General features: G+C 44.8%; 1 protein-coding gene and 1 long non-coding RNA gene across 2 annotated transcripts in view; one reads left to right on the forward strand and one right to left on the reverse strand.

Annotated features, from left to right (window-relative positions):
- Window positions 1-12,815: 12,815 nt before the first annotated feature.
- On the reverse strand, window positions 12,816-22,730 carry LOC138844607 (uncharacterized). The gene is made up of 3 exons (XR_011380691.1): window positions 22,380-22,730; window positions 17,198-17,286; window positions 12,816-13,002 (listed from the first exon to the last, which is right to left on the reverse strand). It is a non-coding gene; the product is annotated as an uncharacterized lncRNA (long non-coding RNA).
- The window catches only part of SLC35F4 (solute carrier family 35 member F4), a 263,339-nt gene continuing 260,830 nt past the window's right edge, over window positions 21,248-23,756 (forward strand). Inside the window, exon 1 of the mRNA XM_002718268.5 lies at window positions 21,248-21,918. Coding sequence (XP_002718314.3) covers window positions 21,816-21,918 — 103 coding nt within the window. The 5' untranslated portion in view covers window positions 21,248-21,815. The remainder of the gene's footprint in view (window positions 21,919-23,756) is intronic.

Genomic DNA, 23,756 nt, shown 5'->3' on the forward strand with positions numbered 1-23,756 from the left:
GGTGCTCCACTTCCAATCCAACTCTCTGCTAATGTGCCTGGGAAAGGAACAGAAGATGGCCCAAGAGTCTGGGCCCCCGGACCCATGTGGGAGGTCTGGAAGAGGCTCCTGGTTCCTGACTTTGAATTGGCTCTGATCTGGCCATTGTGACTATTTGAGGAGTGAACAAGCAGATGGAAGATTGATCTCTACCTGTCTCCCCTTCTCTCTCTGTAACTCTGCCTTTCAAATAAACACATCTTAAATAAAGACAAAACACTACAGGGAAGAAAAGGGATGAATCTTGCTCCTTTATAGCAACTCTCCTTTGGGTACTCAAATCCTGGGAGAACTACAGGACTATATTAATCCATTCGAAGAACCATGTCCCCAGTAACCCAGTCATCCCCGTACTGGGCTCTACCCTTGGGGGACAAGCCACATTTAAACCATGCCATGGCTTATGGGATTTATTTTTTTTTACCTCAACCAAAAAATCCCCCAAAAACTAAAGCAAAGCAAAACAAAACAAAACAAAACAAAACAAACAAAAAAACCAGCAATCAGAAGACTGCAATCTAGAAATACTTAGGCATCTGTGATCTGGTCCATTCCACTGACAAGATTCCAACATTCTTTGTGTTTTCTCACCTTAAATACTCATAAATTTAGGAGAGGGTGCTCAGCCTTCCCTAGGAACCTGTTCCAAGTGAAATTCTTTTCTCCTGAGCCCAACCTAGAACTACAAAGAGCTTGCTTCATTTTTCTGTTGTTGTTTTCTTTACTGCACAATGAGAAGGAGTTTGTCAATGTACTCTATATCCATTTTTTAGGGTGAACTGCTAGCTTGCTTCTCCATTTTTCTCTTCTAATGTCAATCAACAGTACTTACAGACACTCTGCTATGGGGCTAACACTCTGCTTTCCCACAGTTTCATGCCTGATTTTGAAGACTTTTGAAACATTTTCATTCTTTCTCTAAATCTTCTCCAATTTCTTCACAGCTTGCTTAAAATGTGAATCCATGAAACTTGGCATCCTATGGTGAGACCATTGGGAAAAACAGCTGTGCCTGGGTTATCAAGGAGGGCCTAGACTCTATTTTATTCATGCCAAGAAAAAGGGACATTGATTGGTGAATCTCCATAGAGATGTGGCATGGAGGGGGCGGGGCTTACAACCAATGAGAAATGGTAAGAAACTTCACATTTTCTAGAGTGTCTCCACTGAGCTGTGAGTTTTCTTTCATAAAAAAATAAAGCTTTCAAAATATTGGAAATGTTGTGCTTTGTGGGGTTCTGTATTAGAAAGCTAGTTTCATAACTCTGTTTTGTAACAAACGATCCCCAAACTGAAGAGTTTGCAGCAACACTCCTTTACTCTCCAGTCTCCAGCCTGCATGTGCACCTGCAGTTCAGCCAGTTCAGCAGCCCTGGGGTGCTGTTCCCTGGGAAGCTTTGTTTTAGGCTGTGGGTCACCTGAGTGTCTCTCTCTCCAGTATGTGGATGGCTTCATATCCACTTCACATGTCCTCTCATCCTCCTTAGACCATGGGCTCCCCCAGGCATGTTGTAATGAAGAAAGGCAGCAGTGTGAGGAACAAGCATGTTAAAGACTTGTCCACATCTCATCTGCTAACATCCCTTTGATTAAGTAAGGCAATCACCAACTCCAGTATCAATGGGGGCAGAGAAGACTGCCCCTATAGTAGAGGAGGCAAGGAGTTAATCTTTGCTTACAGGGATGCAGCTTATTGCCAAACTCACAAATATAAATCATATGAGGGCAGGCCTTCGGTTTTGCTCACCACTGTGTCCTTGGGCCTGGTGCTTGTAGTGGCTCGATGCACATTTGTCGAATGAATGAACTGACTAATTAAGGAGGAAATCAATAACAGACTCAACAATAGCAGGCTAAGAATAGTATTAATGGCAACAGAGTAGAATATATTATATATATTGCTTCTAGCAAAGGCATTTATTTCAATAAAGGATATTAAAGTAGTTATGATAGAATTTGTACCAAGATTAACTGCATGTGATGTATACATGAATACAGTCATGTGTTTACATTCTCATGTCTTCTGTATCCACTCACTAGTGTGTCCTTGTCCTTATGGCCCTATAAGAGGCATTGTTTGATGAGGAATCCTTTCTACACGTGATAAGTGTGAGAGCCTCCTATGACTTGCACTGATGGTGGTGCCTGCCCGTGATTAGCTCTGCCACCCTTGAACCTCCTTGCCTGACCAATGCTTTTGCTGAGCATGAATTACCTGGACAATACGTGCTGCAGGCCCTCTCCCTCTGTTGCTGTGACCTGATCAGTTGGGTCACATGGCTTGAAGCTGTGCTGCAGGGAATACTTCCAGTATCTCAGCTGTCCATGCCAGTTAGAGTCAGCCAGTGTGGCTCATGCTTTCCTGTCGCCCTCCTGTTGCTGCTTTTGGCACTGATGCAGGATGCTGAGCCCCACCTGCTGCTGCTTCACATGGCAACGTTAGTAATTCTTCCTGGATGTCGTGTTAACTACAGCTTCTGGAAGTCACTGATTGATTATTCCAAGAATCCAAATAGGTTATCTAAGGCAGATTTAAAATGGCTGCTGGATAAGTAGTGAAAACTATCTTTGGTTTGGTCTAGATTGGTCTAGAAAAAACTCCTACAGGTTGATTATGTGAATTTAGGACAGGTAACTAACTTCCATATCTTGTTCCACATTATCATTCTGTTAGCAAGCATCAGGACTGGCTCATGGCATATATTCAATTATTAGCCTTTGAACGTATGAAGGAAAAGCATATGTACTCTCCACACAACTTATTTTTGGCCTTAAAATAACTTTTCAGTATGTTACAGTATGGATGCTGTTAAAGTAATGATACTTAAAAATTAAATGATTTTTGATTTACAGAGTCCCACATTTCCTGCATTAACTGTCATATAATAAACACCATATAATATTTTTCTAAAGATTTATTTTTTATTTATTTGAAAGTCAGAGTTACACAGAAAGAGGAGGAGAGGCAGAGAAAGAGAGAGGTCTTCCATCTGATGGCTCACTACCCAACTGACTGCAACGGCTGGAGCTGGGCAGATCCGAAGACAGGAGCTTCTTCTGGGTCTTCCCACATGCGTGCAGGGGCCCAATGGCTTGGGCCATCTTCTCCTGCTTTTCCAGGTCATAGCAGAAAGCTGGATCAAAGTGGAGCAGCTGGGACTCGAATCGCTGCCCATACGGGATGCTGGTACAGCAGGTGGTGGCTTTACCCACTATTCCACAGCACCAGCCCCAACCATGTAATATTTTGAAAATATTTATTTGAAAGGAATAAACACACACACACACACACAGGGAAGGAGGAAGTAAAGACAGATGGATAGACAGCTTGGTTGATTTTCTGTCGGTTCACTCCCCAAATGACCAAAACAGTCAGGTCTGGGCCAGGTGGAAATCAGTAACCAGGAAGCCTTTCTGAGTCTACCACATGAGTGGCAGGAACTCAGCTACTTGAGCCATTACCTTTGCTTCCCAGGCATATGACAGGGAACTAAATCTGAATTGGCGGGGTCTTGAACTGCTGCTCCAATGTGTGATGTAGGCATCTCAAGCAGTAACTTAATCCATTAAGCCATAACACCTGCACTCCCATAGTATTTGATAAGTACAGTAAAGCATGTTCAAAACAAGGAGGCGGTAACTTTCTTATTTTTACCCAATTTGGAACAAAGTACAGGTAGTTTAACTTCTCTACAATAGCTCTTGCTTTCCCACTGTCTCCCTTTGGTAGATCCTATCACTTGTTGATAATGATGAGGAAAACAATAAAATAATAACAGCACACACTATTTATTTAGCATTTACTATGTACCAGGCATTGTGCTAAGAGTTTTGCACTCATCATTAAATTTAATTCTTAAATGCATGAGGTAAAGCATTATATTACCTTTTTTGTTTTATTTTTGCAAAGAAACCCATAACTGTGATGAGGCCAGTCTTTTTTATTATATAGATTGTATCTTTTGTTCCTGTGTTTCCAGCGTGGAAAGGGATGGTAGGACTGAAATCTTGTCCACTTCCCTATCAAAGACATGCCATCAAGGGTCAGCTGGGTTGTGTTTTTTTTTTTTCTTTTTTTTTTTTTTTTTGGACAGGCAGAGTGGACAGTGAGAGAGAGAGACAGAGAGAAAGGTCTTCCTTTGCCGTTGGTTCACCCTCCAATGGCTGCCGCGGCCGGTGCGCTGCAGCTGGCGCACCGCGCTGATCCGATGGCAGGAGCCAGGTACTTATCCTGGTCTCCCATGGGGTGCAGGGCCCAAGAACTTGGGCCATCTTCCACTGCACTCCCTGACCACAGCAGAGAGCTGGCCTGGAAGAGGGGCAACCGGGACAGAATCCGGCGCCCCGACCGGGACTAGAACCCCGTGTACCGGCGCCGCAAGGTGGAGGATTAGCCTAGTGAGCCGTGGCACCAGCCTCAGCTGGGTTTTACACAGTGCTTCTGAAAGCTTAGCTTTCCTGTGTTAAGGAGCAATGTTCTGAGCTGTGATTTGTCCATTTCTCAGCAGTTTGGTCTGAACAGTAGGCAAACCAAACTCTCCTTTCTTTTAAGGTCCCACTTGGGTTAAACTCTGTCTTGAGTAAGTATTAAAATGATGGTAACAAGGTTCATGGTGGAATTAATAAAGCCGAGTGGGTTTTCTACAATGAAGAATTCAATGGAGGGCTTTTTGGAGAGTATAACACAGGTGCCACTGAGATTACTATATCTCTTGGGTCCAAGGAGTCCGCACTATCAGCATCTCTATGAGGCATGCTGTAGTTTACTACAGGAAAGTTTTTGGAGCAGACTGGGCTCTGTGTGTGTGTGTGTGTGTGTGTGTATGTGTGTATGTGTGTGATTATGAGTGGGCACGTGTGTGTGTGTGTGTACATGCACTATCAGCTGACACTCAGGACCAGATACCTGCACACTTCACATAGTCATGAGTTTTCATACTGGGTGTTGTATTGATGCTCTCCCTTGAGAATGGTGCCCAGAGAGACTATGTACAGGCTGTGGCTCTGCTAATCTGTACTTTGCCTCTCCTGGAAGGATTCCGTTGCTGGGGATTGATAAGTAGCAGCTCCCTTGGCAGTAGGAGAAAATAGCGACCCACGCTTGCATGATCCCCATGTAACTCCTCACTGAGATGACCAGATGCTCATCCTTCAAAGGGACATCTCTGAGATTCACATTCATCCCTCATGGAGAAGCTGCCCATTCACAAGGCAATGAGATGCTTCTCACTGCAGTGTTCAAGGTGATGGCATAACAGCCCATTTATCAGATTCAGTGGGGAAGTCTGCATTACCCTTAGAACCGTTGACCTGGCGTGACACCAGGGGACACAGCATGAGGAAAGCATGCTGGGTCCAGAGCACTTGAATGAAGCCAATGGGTCTGCCTCCCTCCTTTCAAGGGTCACGTACATCTACTGTACCTGATGAAAGGTGTTGTCAGTCCCACCTGGTTGCTACCAAACCCTTAATCACCTCTCCTAGTAACACCCTGGTTCCTGAACAAAACTACAAAGCTCTGGATCTTCCTGCATGTAGACCTACTTTGCAGTGCTGGTCCCTTAGGAAAATAATCATTTTATTGGCCATTTTAGCTCTAAATCCCCCACAGGTTTCCTCACAGAAGGCCGTTGTGTGCACAGAATTTCAGCAATGATTTTTGGGTAGCAGAGAAAAGCTGAAGTGCAGCATGGAACAGCCCAGCACTGACAATGGAAAAGCAGAGAACTACTAAGACTAGAGCTTTCTGGACCATCCACTGCAACGGGATGTTTTCTTGGCTCCCCACTTTGAGAAATGTCTTCTCTTTCTCCCTTTCCTTACTTCCTAGGTTAACCGGCAATGCACAGTTCTCTCTTCCTTCACTGTGCCTACTAACTTAGCTTTCCAACGCTCCTTTCCCCATCCCACACAGGTACCTTGACACGCTTTTGTGTGACCAAAAGCTTAATAAGGAGCTCTGCTGAAAGACATGGCCTTACACACAGGCCTTGACCTTTAGCTGTACAGAGAGGCAGCAGAAACTCGAAATTACATTTTCTCCTCAATATGGTAAAGATCAAATTCTTCTGTAGGACACCCTTGCAGGGTATAGGGAAAGAGAATGGTGGGAAAATACATGAATTCTCTTTTTTCCCCATGTCCTTCCTGCTGTCTAGAAGAAGCCCCCAGGAATAAAATGTTCTGCTCTACCTCTGGACTGCAATAAGGTGCTGCCAGAGATAGATCTTGTTTAGGATGGCACCCATACTTACCAATTCTGGAAGTGAATTCTGCCAGAAACCTGCGTGAGATTAGAAGTGGATCCTTCCCCAGTTGAGTTCCCAAATGAGAAGCCAGTCTAGGCGACACCTCGATTGCAGCCTGTGAAACCTGAATAGAGGACTCAGCTAAGCTATGCTCAGACTCCCCCCGCCCCCCAAAGCTGTGAGACAATGAAACAATAAGCATGTGATTTTAAGAAAAGAATTATTTTTTTTGACAGGCAGAGTGGACAGTGAGAGAGAGAGACAGAGAGAAAGGTCTTCCTTTGCCGTTGGTTCACCCTCCAATGGCCGCCGCCGCCGGCGCGCTGCAGCCGGCACACAGCGCTGATCTGATGGCAGGAGCCAGGTACTTATCCTGGTCTCCCATGGGGTGCAGGGCCCAAGTACTTGGGCCATCCTCCACTGCACTCCCTGGCCACAGCAGAGAGCTGGCCTGGAAGAGGGGCAACCGGGACAGAATCTGGCGCCCCGACCGGGACTAGAACCTGGTGTACCGGCACCGCAAGGTGGAGGATTAGCCTAGTGAGCCGCGGCGCCAGCAGAAAAGAATTATTTTTAAAAATTTATTTGAAAGGCAGAGTTACAAAGAGCGGGATAAATCTCTTGCCTCCCCCCGCCCTGCCGATCTTCTGTTTGTTGGTGTACACACCATCCAAGTCTCCTACATGAGTGGCAGGGGCACAAGCACTTGGGCCATTTCTTCTGCTCCCAGAAACTGAACTGGTGCTCATAAGGGTTGCTGGTGTTGCAGGTGGCATCTTTACCCACTGCCCCACACATGTTGTTTTAAGCCATTTGTGTTGGTGGTGATTTGTTATGTGTCAATAGATAACTAACATGGCTACAGGCACCTTCCTATGGAGCTGCTAGAATTAAATGAAGCAAAGCATTCAGAATAGTGCCGGGCCCACTGCAAGCACATGATAGATGGTAGCTATGAGAATGTTAAGTGATTGTATAAATTTGCTCTCATGATCATTCAATCAATACTATTTAGTGCTAAAGTGCACCTGCATAATCCCTCTCTTCAAAGCCTTATAGCCTATGGGAAAATAATTCAGTAAACGTATTTACAATACATGAGTGTTTGAGAGGAAAAACTTAGCATGTTATAGGAAGATGTACAGAGGGACTTAAGGTTCATGAAAGAAGTGAAGCTTGAACAGCAGTATAGGACTGCATGATAATTCAAGAGCTGAACAGCAAGAGGAAGGCTGGCCTAGACCAGCTTTATCTGATGGAACATTCCACAAGGACAGAGAAGTTCTGTGTGAATTCCGTGTGACTCAAAAGTCACTAAGCTACATGTGAGAGTACTTGAAAAAATTCATTGGAAGTGGAATTTAAAATGATTTTGGTGGAAAAAACCTTGAAGTCAGTGCACGTGTATTGTGATTGAGCATTTTAAATGTGGCCTGTGTGCATGGAAAGCCAAGACACTCTGGCAAGAAAAAAAAAATGACCTAAATGAAAGATCTCTGAGAGTGAGATCCCAGTGGAAAGAACAGGTCATCAAAGGAGGTACCTTTCTCTGAAGGGATGAGAGAACTTCCACTTTGACTATAACCTTGTCTAAATAGGATCAGAGTCAGCGAACTCAAAAGGCTTCCATAGCCTTGGCAACTCATGACAAGAGCCTAGGGTGATTACTGATGCCATAAACAAGAGTGTCAATTTGTTAAGTCAACAATAGGAGTCACTGTGCACTTACTCCTCATGTAGGATCTCTGTCCGCAATGTGCTATACATTGTGATTTAATGCTATAACTAGTACTCAAACAGTATTTTTCACTTTGTGTTTCTATGTGGGTGCAAACTGTTGAAATCTTTACTTAATATATGCTAAACTGATCTTCTGTGTGTAAAGAGAATTGAAAATGAATCTTGATGTGAATGGAAGGGGAGAGGGAGTGGGAAAGGGGAGGGTTGCGGGTGGGAGGGACGTTATGGGGGGGAAGCCATTGTAATCCATAAGCTGTACTTTGGAAATTTATATTCACTAAATAAAAATTAAAAGAGGAAGAGGTTTATAACCCCCCCCCCCAAATGTGGCCTGTGTGACTGATAAACTGACTTTTAAATTTCATTCAATTTTGATTCATATATATTTGAATAGCCCCACATGAGGCTAGTGGCAACAGTCCTGGAAAGGGCAGGGAAGAGGGAAAGCATGTGAGAGGATCCTAGGGCTGAAGGAAATATCTTTTATTTAAACAACTGAGAGACATCCAGTAGGACTGTACATCTTTATAGTTCTGTGATTCAGGCAACAAAACAAAACAAAACAAAACATACTAGTGAACATTTTCAAAGCACTTTTGTGCCAGGCACTGTTCCATGTAACTTCTGCTTGCAAACTTATTTGTGCCTCACAACAACTTCTGTGTGAGCACTTGCATTACCTGGGTTATCCACAGTGCACTATCTGCATCACGAAGATGCAGTGGAATAATCCAGGTTGACAGGAGGGTCACTCAACCTTGGGCAGTGCACTTGTCCTTGGTAATGGCATTGGAAAAGGTGACAGGAAGATCTGTTGGAAATCTTATCTACAGGATTTGGTGATATTTACCAGCTTCTCATGGAGAGAATCCACATTTACAGAGATTCCCCTGAAGGATAGGTATCCTATAGTCACCAAATCCTGGTTTGGAGGTAATTAAGCCTGGTAAGAGAGTACTGTATTTAAAGTGCATTTTTAATGTGATTGCACTCAACAGTGCTTTAGCACTGTCCAGCGAGGATCTGGCTTTTATGCCTTCCTTTGCAGGTTCTTCAGGCTATTGCTTAGAACATTTCATGCGGTCTTCAGGAATATACCAGGAGAACTGGTTTATGCCAGTAATAGATTGTGCTTCTTCTGACCTAGGTTTGAGCCTTCTGACTGTGAGAAGTCATGTGAGAGATCACTGGTTCCCCTTTGGCTGGTATCTAGGAAGCCTCAGGTCAAACTACCATTGCTTCTGGCAAAGCATATTGGCCCGCATGGTATTCCCTGGCCACCTCCTGGCTTTCTGGTTTCTGTTTTCGATTTTACTTTCTTCCCAGGTCTTTCCTTGCTTATTATTAATAGTTTAAACCTTGCAGTATAAGATTTTTTAAAAAAGATTTATTTATTTACTTGAAAGTCAGAGTTAAACAGAGAGAGAGGAGACGAAGAGAGAGAGGGTAGAGAGAGAGGTCTTCCATCCATTGGTTCACTCCTGAAATGGCTGCAATGGCTGGAGCTGAACCAATGAGCCAGGAGCTTCTTCCTGGTCTCCCAAGCAGGTGCAGGGGCCCAAGGGCTTGAGCCATCTTCTACTGCTTTTCCAGGCCATAGCAGAGAGCTGGAACGGAAATGGAGCAGCCAGGACTTGAACAAGCGCTCACATGGGATTCTGGCACTTCAGGTGACAGCTTTATCCACAGTGCTGGCCCCAATGTAGGCTCTTTATAAGCTATTTCAATTTCTTGTTGAAATGAATTTGAGTACAAGTAATTATAATAATATGGAGAGAACTTCTTGAATTTGTGTGCTAGAGAATAGTGAGGAAGTTAAGGTTGGATGTGTACTGAAAATCTAGATGAAAGTGTTTGAAAACCCAAGGACTTCTTTCTCTTCAATTACTAAGCAAAAAACATTCTTTCAGTAGCCCTTTCCTCCAGCATGTCACTAACTTCCTCCTTTTGATTTAAGGTGAATAGCAGTGTTTTATGCTTTTATAAAGAGTAAGTTTATTTTTACCTAGTATGTGTATAATTTTTCATATGGCAAAATCTTTGGATATTTGGTTGCAAGTAGACATTTAAAAAATAAAAATGTGGTTATATTGGGTTAGTCTTTTTCTGAGTCATAGACATAACTTTCTCCTTCTCTTCCTTCCTCCAACAGCCAAGTTCTGTATTAAATACAAGAAACATGGATTTAAAAGACTTGTTCATGTCCACAAGAAACTAGAAATATGATGTGGGGAGGGCAGTGAGCCAGACCTTTGCTGTCTAGCGTGATAAATGCCCCCACAGCAGGTAAGTTCAGTGACTGTTCCAACTCTCCAGGTCCTCGCCTTTTATCTTGGCTGTAGGAATAGCCCTGCTGAGCCCAACTTACTGCATTTCTTTGTTCTGGGTCTGATTGTACCAACATTATGCAGACCCAGCCTGTGTGGGTGTCTGACTTCTTACTCCCCATTTTGAAGTCAGAGGTTTGGAATTACATGTCATGGGAAAATCTGCAGTTTCTATTCAGATCAAATCTTATTGTTGCAGGTAACTTTATAATACTGGATTCTGCTTAAGCGAATTAAGCTGGTGTAACCCATGATTGGAATATTTCTTGGCTGATCTGGAATCAAGGGATTCTGCCAAATGTTACATTCTGCAGAAGGGACATTCTCACTAAATCTCTGATCATTCTGTTTAACTATATTGGCATTGAGTTATACTGGTTGATTGTGGTAGAATCCAGAAATGGCTGCAATTCTTTACAGCAATTCCATCAAGGGGCAGGAGCTATTTGTCCACTCTTTTAATCTGGAATAGTCTTATCACTAACTTTGACTAATAGGATTGTACAAATTCTGTGTCAAGTCCTCAAGAGGCCTTGTATACTTGACTCTCATTCTTGGAACTTTTTGATGAAGAAGCCTTGAGTGGCCAGCTGGGTCATGAGATAAGTGGCCCAGTTATCTCTGTGTGCCACCCCACTCACCTAACATGTGAAAGAAACCATCCCAGATGATTCGGTACCCAGCTGAACCATCTGTTGACCATAAATGCATCAGTGAGCTCAGCCAAGTGAGCATGGCCAGAACAGTAGACAGTAGGTCATAAGTAATAAATGGTTGTTATCTTAAGCTATTAAGGGTTGGAGTTATTTGGTGCACAGTTAGATGGTAGGAGTGCAATTTTGACATTGCTGCAGTGGGAAGCAAGACCTGGAAGACTTCAGAGCAGAGTAGATTGAAGGAAGGGAGGGAGTTAGAGAAAGGAGTAACATGTATTCACAGCCTTCTGTATGCACATCCGATGACCCCTTTACCTAAATGAATGGAAAAACAGGCAAACAAGTCTCCTGAACACTAAAGTAGATGATTACACATATGGGGGAGATTCAAATCTAATTAATTGTGATTCCCAAAAGATTTGTTGAATCAAACCCATGTTATTTATAACAGTAAAACCTCAACTCCATAATAAGAAAATATGCCATTCTATCCAATCATATCAAAAGATAACATAAACTACCCCTTCACCATTCTCACTCCCAAAAGAAAGGGTAATATTTACACTTGACCAATTGGGTAAGTAACCAGAGACTGATAACACCAGGAACATAAATCAGTCTCTGGAAGAGATCTCTTTTTAGGTTTCAATTTAGCAGCCTTTGTGAGCATCCCCTCTGTCTGCTGAGCCTGGGGTTTCAGCCAGAGGAAGCTATAAAGAAGAAGAGAAGCAAGTGTTTTGATTGGGAAGGGTTGGGAGGAGGTGGGATGGGGTTACAGGTAGATTTGATCTGATTGTGTACCAGAAGCAGTCATGAAGCCATGTAGGAAAGGGTGGCGTTACTTAGTGCAGGGAACGGCTGGTTCACTGAGAATGAGAAGCACTCTCAGTCTCACCAACGATCCGCTGAGGCCTTGAGGCTGTTTGCCCTCAACTTCCTCACTTGTCAATTTTGTACAAAATTTCTGGTCCTGAGATAAGCTGACCTATCCCTAGTATCCATGCCTTATTCCCCCTTTGAGGAAGGGGCTCCAGGCTTCTGATGGAGGCTTCTGCTTATTTCTGATTTTTTCCCAGTCCTTAAGGTATTTTGGTTGCCTGGCCTGTGCTAGGTACTCTGAGAGGCACTGGTCATCCAGTTGTGAATAAAATGCAGTCCCAACCTTTGAATAGAAGAGCATGCAGCATGGAAAAGACCACACCAGGTTGGGGAAGAGCTATGTTGGAACAAATACCTGGCTTTCTTAGGAACAGGGATGGGGAGGGCTTCTCCAAGCAGAAATTTCTCTAGAAATACCTGAAGGTTGAGTATCTGGTCAGATCCAAGCCAGGATGTTCTTTATTATTTTGTTCTCCATCACAGAAGCAGGTAATGCTTATGCCCACACAACTATGTACCTAGAGCACTTTATTAGCTAAAGATTTTATAACTACCTTCAGATTTTGAAAAACTTTATCTGCTCACTGCAATGGAGCGCTGTTTATTTACTGATGAGAACATGGAGTGACAGAAGAGTTAGAGATCTTTAATGAGACCTTACCACTGGAAAAAGAGATGATAGCAATTATGGAGAGGGTTAGTGTGCAGACGGGTGGCACACTTTGACTCACTGCACATAAAAGCAGTCGTGCCAGAATATAAAGAGCTGGGGAAAGGAGGGCTTTATGGTTTGTCACACATGTGCATTTATCTTGATGTTAGCGACTATCCACATACAACCTGGAACTGGTTTTTCACAACTTCATATTATAATACAGGATTTTTAAAAAAGATTTTATTTATTTTATTTGAGAAGTAGAGTTACAGACAGTGAGAGGAAGAGACAGAAGAAAGGTCTTCCCTCTGTTGGTTCACTCCCCAAATGGCTGCAGCTGCCAGAGCTGTGCCAATCTGAAGCCAGGAGCCAGGAGCTTCTTCAGGGTCTCCCACATGAGTGCAGGGGTCCAAGCACTTGGGCCATCTTCTACTGCTTTCCCAGGCCATAGCAGAGAGCTGGATTGGGAGAGGATAAACTGAGACTAGAACCGGCACCCATATGGGATGCCAGCGCCACAGGCGGAGGATTAACCTACTGCACCATGGCGCTGGCCCCTTTACAGGATTTTTATCACTGGTCTGTAGTCTTCAAAATCATAATTTAGATACATAATAAATACATAATAATGCACATACAAATACATAATTTAAATATATAATCATAATTTAAATACATATAGACTATTCTCTGCAATGGATACTCTGCAGTTGATAGAAGTATTTTCCTGCTTCTTGGACATTTGAATGGATTCCATTATTTCATTATTGTCGATAATGCTGTAGTGAGTAACCCAGCAGTCAAAGCAATGTAGAACTACTGGATTTAAATCGTACCTGAGACTTCTTTGCCCTTTGACATTCAGGAGAGGACTTTGGTTTCCTTGTGGAACAACTCAAGAAGTCAACTTGGGTGAACTACAATGTGATTGACCCTCCCTGGGATAAAGCCACAGGATATCCTTGGTGTCATTCCAAGTTCTACCATGGATTTATGGATAACAGGGAAAAATCAAACCCGTTATTTGACAATGGAAATATTCAGCTCGATGTTTGCATAGTCCATACCAATGACATGAACACCGAACACTGTGGCTACAACCAGTGCCTCAGCTGCCACTATGTACTGCCAACACAGTCCATGATTTCTCCATTTACTTTCCAATTCAAAATTTGGGCCACATGATATGATTGGTGGAGTTAGAATATGTGCTAGTGACTGAGTTGGGACCAGATCTTAAGCTGGGTTTTTCCAAAAAGTAGAGCCCGAGGCAGAGGTATGAGTATGTGTACGTGTGTGTGTGTGTGTGTGTATGTGTCTAGAAAAGCATGTTACTAGGATGATCATAATTTTGCATTAAGACTAACCAATCTGCCTGACTGCTCCATCTTGTGGGCAAGAGCCTGCATAAGTGGTAGTGTCTCAGGGTCATCCATTCAGAGTAGAATGGAGGGGAATTCACATTCCCGTCTCCCATTATCATAGATTTTCCAATGTTGTATCTGCCCATGACGATTTCAGGTTGCATGTACTTGAGCCATGCAGCTGCACTTTCATGTCCAGCATCAATAGGGAAGCCCTGGGGCAGGAGGCCAGAGGTGCGTGGCACTGGTATGAGATGCGGTACCGTCAGGTTGTGTTTGTGTGATGTTGGCAGGTGTCCATGCTGAGCTGGGCACTGTGAAGGTGAGGCAGGAGAAAGTGAATGGGAGCATAAAAGGCATTCTAGCCAACATTTTCCTCTTCTCCCTCGGGGGTGATGCAGTTCTGTTAATTGAGGAGTCTATTCCAGCATCAGCTGTGTAGTAAAAGAAGAAACCGAGCAAGCAGGCAAATGTCCACTTCGGCATCTTTGTGTTTATCTCAGGATATTGAAAGGACAAGTTTTCTGGATACTGAAAATCATCACAAAATAAAACCTTGTGAACATATTTCCTGTGAATTATTAGTTTTTGAAATTAGAGGCAAAATCATTCCTGAAATTTCTTTTGGCAATATAATAGTTATCATTCAACATGTGGACATATTGAATATTATTTTATATTCTAGACTTTCTGACTTACACATCCTAATGAGTTTCAAGGTTTCTATTCTCTGGCAGATGTCCTAAACTGCACTCTGGCCTCAGAATCAGCCCTGAAGGCATTCAGATCTGGCTGAAGAGCCCGTGAGAGTATTTTAGGCATGGAAAGCCAAGACACTCTGGCAAAAAAAAAAAAAAAAAAAAACACACATATATGAAAGATCTCTGCGAGTGAGAATCCAGTGGAAAGAACAGGTCATCAAAGAAGGAGGTACCTTTCTCTGAAGGGAGGAGAGAACTTCCACTTTGACTATGACCTTGTCTAAATAGGATCAGAGTTGGTGAACTCAAAAGGCCTCCATAGCCTTGGCAACTCATGACAAGAGCCTAGGGAGATTACTGAGGCCATAAACAAGAGTGTCAATTTGTTAAGTCAACAACAGGAGTCACTGTGCACTTACTCCTCATGTAGGATCTCTGTCCAAAATGTGCTGTACATTGTGATTTAATGCTATAACTAGTACTCAAACAGTATTTTGCACTTTGTGTTCTGTGTGGGTGCAAACTGTTGAAATCTTTACTTAATATATGCTAAATTGATCTTCTGTATATAAAGATAATTGAAAAATGAATCTTGATGTGAATAGAAGGGGAAAGGGAGCAGGAGAGGGGAGGGTTGTGGGTGGGAGGGAAATTATGAGGGGGGGGGAAGCCATTGTAGTCCATAAGCTGTACTTTGGAAATTTATATTCATTAAATAAAAGTTAAAAAAAGCTTTCTATTCTCTCTGATTTTCTGTTCTAATCATAATTTTTGTAACATTGTCTTCTATACAGTTTATTGGTGAATTGCTTCAGGAACTGAAGGTGCTTAAACACACAGACCATGTCTTTGGAAAACAAAGTGCAATGAGAATAAGATTGGAAAATTAAAAGTAGTGCTTATTAACTTCACTTTTTATATGTCCAGGTCATCTTGAATGTTGATGGTGATGATGCCAGAGGGCTCAAGGCTGAGAGTGTTTAGTGTTCATCTGCCTGGGATAATTTTCCTCTTTTGTTCACAACCAGAATCAATCACGGCCCCCTATAGCCACAAGGGGGCAGGAAATGCAACCTTGTGGTTTGACTGAACTAAGAGAGAACAGTGAATATCTGGCAAATAGAGCCAATGATACTGCAGCGGATTTGGCATTTTTAGCAATTAATGCTACAGAAAGCCATGTGTGATACATAATATGTTGAGGTTGTGGCATGCATAGAATTTTTAGATATTTAAATTACAGAAGTGCTTATTTGTAAAATGAATATGTAGCATGTTTGAATATATAACCACCAACACAGCTGTTCAAAACGATTTAAAAAAAATCTTTACTTGCATTAAATCACTATAAATTTTACTCCAAGTCCTTGTTCCCGTAAAAATAGTGGGACTTGCAACCTCAGTATTGATGGGGCTCCACACTGCAGGGCTGTGAATCAGAGGAGACGCTGCGCTCTTCACTCTGCTGGACACTGCTGAGAGGTACATCCATCAAGCCCACATATGGCCCCTCTGGGGCTTGTGGCTCTGGTGCTCTGGACAAGCTGGGAGACACCAGAATCTTTGCTGAGGTTCATGGCTCAGCCTCCCAAGGGGCATCCCGCTGTGTTCCCTCTGGGGCCATTCCACTTCCCTAGGACTGTCCCCAAGCTGGATGTGAGTGCCCCCCTCTGAGCCAGGCTCCGTCTCCTTCGCAGTCTGTGCACACCATCGCTGCTCTCCTGCCTCCTCACCTTTGGAAGAGCTGCCGACCATAAATAGCTCCTCTCTCTGCAGAGCCCTTTGTTCTGAAGCTCCCCTACTCAGTTTGCACACGGAACTGCCACACGTGATGACTGTGTATGTGTTGTGTTCCACTGTGAATTAACTTTAATAATAAATAGTGGATTGGGCAAGGATGGGTTGGAAGAAGGAAGTTGATATTTATGGGGCACCTACCACGTGCTGGGCCTTGGTGTGATAGTGTTACATTATCTCACTTTTTTTAAAAAAGATTTTTATTTATTTATTTGACAGGTAGAGTTACAGACAGTGAGAGAGAGAGAGACAGAAAGGAAAGGTCTTCCTTCCGTTGGTTCACTCCCCAAATGGCCGCTATGGCTGGAGCTATGCAGATCCGAAGCCAGGAGCCAGGTGCTTCCTCCTGGTCTCCCATGCGGGTACAGGCGCCTAAGGACTTGGGCCATCCTCTACTGCCCTCCCGGACCACAGCAGAGAGCTGGATTGGAAGAGGAGCAACTGGGACTAGAACCCGGAGCTCATATGGGATGCCAGCACTGCAGACGGAGGATTAACCAAGTGAACCACGGCGCCGGCCCCACATTATCTCACTTAACATTGCAGTGATACTATGAAATGGAGAGCATGAGCCCAGAGGAGGAGACTAACGTTTGCGGGGTTGTATATATACATGGGACAAAATAAAGTAGCTAAGATTTGTGATGCTTACTCTGTTTCTGTCATTGGTATAAGCTCTTTATGAATATAAACTTAATCTTCACAACAGCTTTTGAAGGAAGTAAAATTAGGTATAATATTCCTACTCTAAAGATGAGGACATGAAGTTACAGTGAGTTCGAGAGACTTACCCAAGGTCACACAGCTTGGAAATGGTGAGGTCATGTATGGTCTCTGGCAGTCTGGCTCCAGAGCCTTTGCTCTCAACCATTGTGTTGCTCTGCTTGGAGAGGGAGAGAGAAAGAAAGAGGGAGTTAGGGAGAGAGAGAAACAGAGAGAAAGACACACAAACACACAGAGCAAGAGAGAGAGCGAGAGAGCAAGAGAGGCATAGACAAATTCTAATTTTGAGTAAATTTGTTGAAAGTAAGATTTTCTCCAAAGAAGCTCAATGCTTTTCTAAGGGAGTGAGTTTTTTTTTAAGAAAGATTTATTTATTTATTTATTTGGAAGACAGAGTTATAGGGAGAGAGGCGGGGGGGGGGGGGAGCGAGAGAGAGAGAGAGAGAGAGAGAGAGAATCTTCCATCCATTGATTCACTCCCTAAATGGCCACAATGGCTGGAGCTCCGCTGGTCCAAAGCCAGGAGCTTCTTCTGGGTCTCCCACATCCATACAGGGTCCCAAGCACTTGGGCCATCCTCCACTGCTTTCCCAGCCACATTAGCAGGGAGATGAATTGGGAGTAGAACAGCCAGGACTTAAAAAAAAAAAAACAGCCAGGACTTGAACCAGTGCCCATATGGGATGTTGGCGCCACAGGCTGTGGCTTTACCCACACTAGGCCACAAGAGATGAGTCTTAAAATCAGTCCAGCCGGCGCCGCGGCTCACTAGGCTAATCCTCCACCTTGCGGCTCCGGCACCCCGGGTTCTAGTCCTGGTCAGGGTGCCGGATTCTGTCCCGGTTGCCCCTCTTCCAGGCCAGCTCTCTGCTGTGGCCAGGGAGTGCAGTGGAGGATGGCCCAAGTGCTTGAGCCCTGCACCCCATGGGAGACCAGGAGAAGCACCTGGCTCCCGCCATCGGATCAGCACGGTGCGCCTGCCACAGTGCGCTGGCTGCGGCAGCCATTGGAGGGTGAACCAACGGCAAAGGAAGACCTTTGTCTCTTTCTCTCTCTCTCACTGTCCACTCTGCCTGTCAAAAAAAAAAAATAATAATAAAATCAGTCCTACAAGTGAGCCTGTACCTGAAGTCAGTGAAGGGTGGACTCAGCCCTGACTTCCTTGACAGGCACCTGGCAGGCTGCGTCCCCAACCCCTTCCACCTGGAGGGGAAGCTACTCATGCCTACCACCGGAAAGAAAGGCTGTGTCAGCATTCCAAACGGGGCTGCTGGTGACTAGACAGTTAAAACAGCTTTCCTGAAAATGAAGTCTTCCCAGTTGCTGTTTCTCATCACCTGGCTGACTAGAAGTTCATTGCTTTTAAATATTAACATTATGGGAACTATTTGAGATCTGCTCTTTGCAAACAGCTCTGATGACTGGACAAGGTAACACTGGCCCTTGAGTATAAACCTTAAGCCTTCTTGGTTCTCCAAACAGCCAGTTTATTCTTAGCCCAAGGAAGTTGGGGGTGGAGTTAAAAAGACTTTCTCTTCTTTCATTTGTAACTCTTAATAGGCAATTGGAATGATTAAGTGACTGTTCCTGCCATGGGAAGTTAAACTCAGATTTTCTGAGGCCCAGCTGTTCATCTGAATAAGGAAGACAAGAATCTGTGTGTTTTGTTTTACCAACCTTTCCAAAATATGAAGGCTGATGAGGTGTTTAGCCATCTTATGACTGTTTACATATCTTTGCATAGAGTTTATATCCAGTGATCACATTTAGTTTCTATGTTATCACTTATTATAGTTATTTTAGCACCACACACAGGGCTATGGATGAAGATTATATGAACGATTTTATAAATGATTGGGTGGGATTTTACAACAGCTAGATTTAATATGCTCAATTAATATAAATAGCTAATCTGACTTTATCAGGTGGTCAAAATAAATGTGGCACAGATATCAAAACTCACTTGGAATCACAGATGCCTTGCACTTAATATATTAGAAATATTCTGGAGAAGTTGCACACAAGCCAAATGCTTGTAAATTAAATTCTGAGTTACAGTTACCAGGGAACTTGGCTATGTGAAGAACCACCATGACGAACCATTTTGTGAATTTGAAAACCACCTTCCATCTTCACTTGTTAAATTAAAGCCTCTTCTCCTTCTTTCAGAATAGATTTGAGGCGTCCTGTAGTTCATATGTTATCAATTAGAATTTTTGTATTTGTGTTTTCAAAATGGGTAGAGTGAGCACGTATTATATAAAAATGTTTTAAAAATTCTCTTCATCTCAAGATAATTATGATCATTTCTAAAATGACATATGAAAGGTTAAAAAACTTCATCATATATGCCAAAGGGTGTTTGTCACTAGCAGAAAGCTACCTGTTGCTTTTGATCAGTTTATCATTGTAGGATTTCAGTTCCCTCCAAAAAAAACTGTCTTAGAATACAGCAGCTGCTTGCATTCACTGTTTCAGATACCTGATTACAGATGATTTCAAAGATATTTGTCCATGCTCTGCTATTTAAAATTTTATTTCCGGGTCAGTCTCAGAACATACACACACACACACACACACACACACACACACCCATGCATATCATAGGAAAACTTAGATTCTTGTGGGTATAATGCTTATGTTATTTAAATTTTTAATGAATTTGTTTATGAATGGTCAGATAAACACATTTCTGCCTACTTCTCTGGAAGTTTCTGAACACAAAGTAAAACTGTAAAGAAGGTAACAACTTGCACAAAAGGTGCAACTTAGAATTTTAGAATTTAGCAAGATGAGTCACAAACATGCATGGGACAAAACTACTTACAAACATATATTCCTATTCCTGTTGCAGTTGAAGGCTTTTGCTTGAATTGTTTCCTAATTCCTCTCTCATTGAATGCATATATTAATGTGCCATGGATTATGATGGATGTTATTAAAGACATAATAGATGTAATACAGGCACATTTATGTTTTATAGAAACATTAGGTAAAAGGGACATTTCAAATGAATGCAAGCAACATTTGCCAGCATGCAATGAAATAATAAAACTAATGAAAATGTGCAAGAAATTACTTAGGGCTGGTGGGGGTACAAAGGCATAATCCTTTCATTTTTGCCTTAAGTATTTACCTCCCCCCGCCCTTTGCATTAGCATTGTGCTTTTCTTTCAGTTCCTTTTGGCTTTTTAGTTCCTTCCTCACTTCTGCCTTTCTTGTTGCAGAAAGCAGGTGTGGGAGGACCCTCTCAGGGCTAGGATTTGTGCCTGGATGAAATCCCTCACCACACTGTGAAATTTCATATGCTTAAACCTATCTCAAAGCTGTTAAAAGAGTTTGACATGCAGAATGGTGGGGTAGGGGCCCTGGAGTCGTCGTCTTTTCCATCAGTTTTTAGAAGGTGAAAGCTGGTAGGGATGCCGTGGACCAGCTCTGTATGGAAGGTGGGCACAATGACCTCCAAGCTGGTGAGATGACCCCCGCACCCCCCGTTCACTCAGCACGCATGCTTTCTCATTTCCCAGATGAAGCCTGGAAGAGTTTTATTATCCTTTTTTTTTTTTTTTCAAGAGGCTGTGACTGCAAACTACAAGTAGAGGAAGCATCTCCCCTGCTCTGGGACCCTTAATACAGTCACCAGGGCAGAGGCCGGCCGAGGGCTGGGTGTCCGCTCTGACCGCTCGGCTTCCAGGCCGGGCTGCTCACAGTGGAAGCCTCTGGACTGTGGCTGCAGCTTTCACCTGTCCAGACCATTGCAGTTTGAAGGGCTGATGCTCTTGACAATAAAGGAGAAAGCAATTACTCCTCAGAGCGCTTGGAATCGGCAAAATAAACACGCTGTGTGCAGCTGCATTCCCCCGGGCCTTTGAAGGTGTCCCTGGGTGAAGGGGGCGTCCGCGTGGACCATCAGACCCAGCGCTTGAACTCTTAAAGTCTTTGTGTCCACACAGCCTGCATAACCGCGTCATATACCACCTGCTGGGGACTCATCCTCCCCCCACCCCTCCAATTCATTTCCTAACAAAAGACTCCAGATCTTCTAGGCAAGTTGCAAAAATTGGTTATCGCCCCCAGAGCGCTCGCAGATCAGCAGGCCAACGCGGTGCAGATGCCAGGCGCGGACCCAGCCGCGGGGTGCCCCAAGAACCGTCTCCACAGCGTGCAGCCCTCGCATTCACATCCCTGAGTCCCACCCGGATTTCGCCGACCCCAGCCTTCCTCCCAGAGTCCCAGGCCACCATCGCACCTTGTCATTTCCTCTCCTGCCCCTGGGCCAGACATCCCTCCCCCCTGGTGGGGTTGGTCGCTGTGTGCAGACTTTGGGGCAGGGGCGCACAGGGTTAAATGCGGAGAGTCTCGGCCAGGTGGGGCGCCCACACCCGTCCCTGGCCACAGTGGGCACGGGAGGTGAGGGGGCGCTGTTCGGACAGCAGTGCGCGGGGCGGCGGGTGGGAGAGCTGCCAGGCTGACGAGAGGCCGGCCCGAGTGGGGGCCGCTCCGCCGCCGCTGCCGCTGTGATGCGGCGCCCGTGCTGCGCCGGGCGGTGGAGTCAGAGCCGGGGCGCGGGAGCACGAGCTGCAACCTCAGCACCAGCGGCGGCGGCGGCGGCACCTGCAGCAGCTCCCGGGCCCCGCGCTGCGCTCGCCGCCCCTCCGTGACCGCGGCCGCCGCCCCGCGCTCTCTATGGACGTCAAGGCGGCCCCCAACGGGGTGGCCACCATCGAGGACCGGATCCTGCGGATCACCGGCTACTATGGCTATTACCCGGGTTACTCCAGCCAGAAAAGTAAGGCGCCGCGGGGCGTGGATGGAAGGGAGGTGGGCGCGCAAGGGTCGCCGCGGGGATGCGGGAGGGCGCGTTGTCCGGACACCTGCAGCCCTGCCCTCGCTGTCAGTGCCCTGCGCGGCTGGCCGCAGGGACCTCAAGGGACAGAAACCACGTTCGCTGTCCTCGGTGCTGAAGCGGGAGAGAGCAAGGTGGCCCGGCCGGTCGCGCCCAGGAGTTTGGAAACAGTCGCAACCCCAGGAGCGGAGGCGCAGAGGGAACCCGGCGGGCGCTCCTGACGGCCGTCGGCGGCTCAACCTCGGCTGATTTATGCCGGAGGAGACTAACATGGCTGTTCCCTTAGCGGAAAGTCAACCCCAGGGACTGCACTCCCCGAAAGCCCCTACTGGGCGCCAGGCTGCGCCCTGGGGGCACGGGCTGCAGAAGCTCCGGCAAGGGGCTGACTCGCGGGGGCCGCCCACCTGGTGCTGGCCGGCGGTGGGGGGTGGCGGGGGTCACTTGGTTGTTCCCTCGGGGCTGCTGAGACGTGGCTAGCGCGTGGATCCCTCCTTTCAAATTGCTTCAGGCAGGCTCTCCACCTTGGGCAGTCCCAGAGCAATGAGCCAGACGCCCATGCAAAGGACGGGGTTGGGGGTTGGGGAAGGTGGGAGGCGGGTGGCAGGGGGCGGCGCGACGGGGCCACTGAGCCCTAGGAGGCAGTTCGGCTCGGTTCTGTCCCAGCTTTCTTCCGCCTCTGCGAGGCCAAGCGGCGCGGGTCCTTCCAGGTCTCCAGAGCAGTTTTGCGGGAGGGCGCCGAGGTGCGCTGGGCTCTGGTCCCCTGCCCCCAGCACAAGCCCACCAGCTCTGTTTGCTGGGATTAGTTCTGTCAGCAACCGGAATGGAGCTCGTGCCCCACCCCCCACGCCCCGAATTGGGGAAATAGCTGCGGTTTAATTTCCATGCAGGTGGGATTTTTTTTTCTTTATCAGTGCATTTCTGTCATAATAGTTGGAGCTTAATTGATGTTTTTGCTGTTATTTTTAACCAGATGCCTGGATGCATTTCTGATTGGTATTTTTCTGTGGCATTTTGGTGTGCAATCAATGTTACAGTTTCTGCGAAGTAGGGGGGACTTACACAAATCCTGACGTACCCATGAAAAAACATTATTTTACTATAACTTTCTCCCCAGCTGTGCTTTCTCTCTGTTGAATAATATTTCAGGAGCTTTGTTCCTTGGGCTGCTCTCATACAGATATTTTCTACTTTAATATCTCATTTGGTTTTAGGAAAGGCCATATGATTTGGATGGTTTCTGTCTCGCTGTTTTTAGCATTTTAGAGGCTTACATTATTCCTTTTCCATACAAAAGTAATTATATAGTGCTAGAATTTTCTGGAAGGAAAATAACACACTGTGGAATGGTCTTTGAAATCTGCTGTAGACTCAAAAATGTCTTTCTTTTTTTCCTATTGGTGAAAGATTTCTTTTTTTAACTTAGAAATTTCAGTGAAGGCAGTACTCCACCTTGTTGAAATTACTTGAATTTCACCTTTGACTATTTTAATTAGGAACCATGGGATTTTGGTTGCTTAGAGAATGTAGAAGCTGTCTGTGAAATTACAAGATTCAGGGTACTTTATTATTATAATTTTTATGACAATAGAACTGTGGTTAATAAAGAACAAACCAAAAAGAATAGTGGAAAAGTGACATTTTAGATAAGGACATGTCCATATCAAATTTTTGTACTTGTTCAAATAGCTGCACATGTTCCATTTGCAATACAATAATAAGACAAATAAAAGAAGAAGAAACCAACCTTGACCAAGGCTCTAGCTGGAAGGTAAAAGGGGTGA

Source organism: Oryctolagus cuniculus, chromosome 12 (assembly GCF_964237555.1).
Source record: "Oryctolagus cuniculus chromosome 12, mOryCun1.1, whole genome shotgun sequence".
Lineage (NCBI taxonomy): Eukaryota > Metazoa > Chordata > Mammalia > Lagomorpha > Leporidae > Oryctolagus > Oryctolagus cuniculus.